Here is a 2,612-nt window from a genome sequence, read left to right on the forward strand (position 1 = left end):
TAGCCCAGAGGTTTATTATAAAAAAAACCACTGCTCTAATGATCATTCAGACAATATCTCTTCCATACAGGAAGAAATCTAAAAACACACAAATGACAGATATATTTGAACAATTATTTAACTGAATTCACAAACTTTGCTTTAAAACTTTGTTTTAAAGCCACAACATAACCAGTGCTAAGTCTTTTTTGCAGCTATTTTTCTTTGTATGGTTTTCTTAGTATGTTTGATTTGGTGATAAGTGGAGGCGTTGCAGAGACAAGGGTGGAACTAAACTGAGAAATACCAGCTGTTTCTCAGTAACTCCATTTTGACGCTTTGTGTTTCGAAGCACGAAACACAAAGCGTCTCCACTGCCTTAATTTCCATTGTTCCGAGTTTGAATGACTTCTTGCACTAAATCCACTGAGCCTCATGTATGTTCCCTGGTTTTAGCCATGGAGAAAACTCTTGGCTGGAGACAAGTTTGGTTACATTTACACTTGCTCATATTTTCCAGACCAAAAGTTAATGGCGCATCTCCCAAATGTCCCGGCCGCAGCAACGCTTTTATTGGTTCCGCTATCGGGACGGAACCAATAATGGCGAGCCGATATTTTTTTTTAAATAAAATAAAATGTTTTCAATTTTAATGTTTTAATTAGATTACAAAAATAAATCGTAATAAAAATGATCCTATTTATGATGCTTTAAAAAATAAGACCTACGAAAGACTGATTTAAGACATTTTAATACCAATTAAGGCCTTAGTTTTATTTTGAAGAATTCAACGCCTTTTAAGACTTTTTAAGGAGCCGCGGGAACCCTGGAACTGCTGTTCCTGTATGTGTGAATTTCTAAATAAGTCAGAGTGGAAGCCTAATGACGTGCACTTACCTGACACTGCATGAGAGCCTCCTGAAGCGAGGCCCTCCATTCATCCAAAGAGCTGCCCAGTTTATCCCAGCTGTTGTTCATGTCTTTCAGTTTGGCCTGCAGCTCGCGGGATTCCTCTGTGTCTGACTGCAGGAACTCAGCACTGCACAGGTTGATGGAGAGGACTATAGACTTGCGCTTGTCGTACGCCTTCTGAAGCTCCTGTAGTCAGATATAAAGACCAAAAATGGTAAAAATCCATTGATGTAAAAGAAATCTAAGTATATAAAGACTAAGTTTTGAAATAAAGAGCTAAAAAAGCTGTCAAGTTGGTATGGTTAGCTGTATTTTTTTATTTATTTAAAAGATTGTTATTTAAAAGCTTTACTGCAGTAAAAAAATGTGGATAAAGAATGGCAAATGTTTGCAAACTAAAGCTTCAATATGGAAGTCTAAGCTTCTAAATCATTATACCTTAAATCTGAAATATATTCCCAAGAGGTTAATTGGTTTAAGGGAAAAATGCAATGAAACAAAACATGGATTTTAAATGTATTTTGAAAAAACCTCTGCAGCTTCTGATAAGCGTTCATCCTCCCAACAGATGGAATTTATTTATTGAAGTTATGTTTTATTACTATTAAAACCTAGATTGTATATCTAAAGTCATATCAAATCAGTTTGTGAATTGAGAAAATACTTTTTTCAATAGTATTTTAAGTGAAACAGAAAATATAGAAATAAGGAAAGACGGATTGACTTTTGATATTCGCACTAAATAAAAAATAAATAAATAAAGAGGAGCGGGTTAAATTTGCAAACATGTTAAATAAGACAGGAAATAACGATGAATTGAGGAGAGAGACTAAGAGGGAGAAATAAAAAGGAAATGAGCGGGATGCAGCCATATGCAGCAAATTAAGATTTTCCATGGTGCGGGGGCCGACGTCAGCATGACGAGCCAGCCAGGCCAGTGAGGACATGAGACCTAACAGCATGACTGAAGCTGGTTAGCAAACAATGCAGGGTCATAGAGTGGCATGATAGTGTTTTTAATGTGTTCAGTGCACACATCATTTTAAAGGTGGTCTATCAACAATGTTAACGCATAAATCATCTGTCTGCTTTATCATTTAAATTATAAATCAATTGGTACTGGCTGACTAGAAAAAGACGTGTTTATTTATTTTAAAAGAAAATATATTCTAAGGGAGAGTCTGTCTTTAAAGTGAAACATTCAATATTTGCATAAGTGTCATCCTTGGTGATGGAGTTGATGCAGAGGGAAAGAATAATGCCAGGAGGAAGTGGAAGAGACAAATAAGGAGAGGAAGTAGGAAGAGGGGAGGGGCAGCGTAGTGTTAGGGCATAGAGCTTGGAATCCTGAGGTTCTGAGTTTGAGCCCCTCTCCCACAGACTGCCACTCTGGGTCTCTGAGCAAGACCCTAAACCCCACATTGCTGCTCAGGCGCCGCACAATGGCAGCCCACTGCTCCACAAGGGGATGGGTTACATGCAGAGGTACATTTCTCCAATGTGAGATCAATAAAGTTTGGTTATTATTAAGGGGAGTCAGAGAGGAAGCTGGAAAGAAGAGCAGAAACCATAAAAAAAAACAAAAACTACCACATACAGGTCCAGTGAGCGGCAACAGATCAGCAATAGGTTTGTTTATAAAATTACGTAATATTGGTTGGAAATCTTAAGACTGTGCTTTAAATCTCTTTTTATTATAACTTAAAGAAGGAACAACAATT

The 2,612-nt window shown here is 37.2% G+C and overlaps 1 protein-coding gene across 1 annotated transcript in view; it reads right to left on the reverse strand.

The window, feature by feature from the left end:
* The window catches only part of syne1 (spectrin repeat containing, nuclear envelope 1), a 172,957-nt gene that overhangs the window by 10,565 nt on the left and 159,780 nt on the right, over nucleotides 1–2,612 (reverse strand). The window contains exon 133 of the mRNA XM_015395967.1: nucleotides 877–1,077. Within this exon, the coding sequence (XP_015251453.1) occupies nucleotides 877–1,077 (201 nt within the window). The remainder of the gene's footprint in view (nucleotides 1–876; nucleotides 1,078–2,612) is intronic.

Source organism: Cyprinodon variegatus, unplaced genomic scaffold (assembly GCF_000732505.1).
Source record: "Cyprinodon variegatus isolate N-32 unplaced genomic scaffold, C_variegatus-1.0 Scaffold770, whole genome shotgun sequence".
NCBI classification, from domain to species: Eukaryota; Metazoa; Chordata; class Actinopteri; order Cyprinodontiformes; family Cyprinodontidae; genus Cyprinodon; species Cyprinodon variegatus.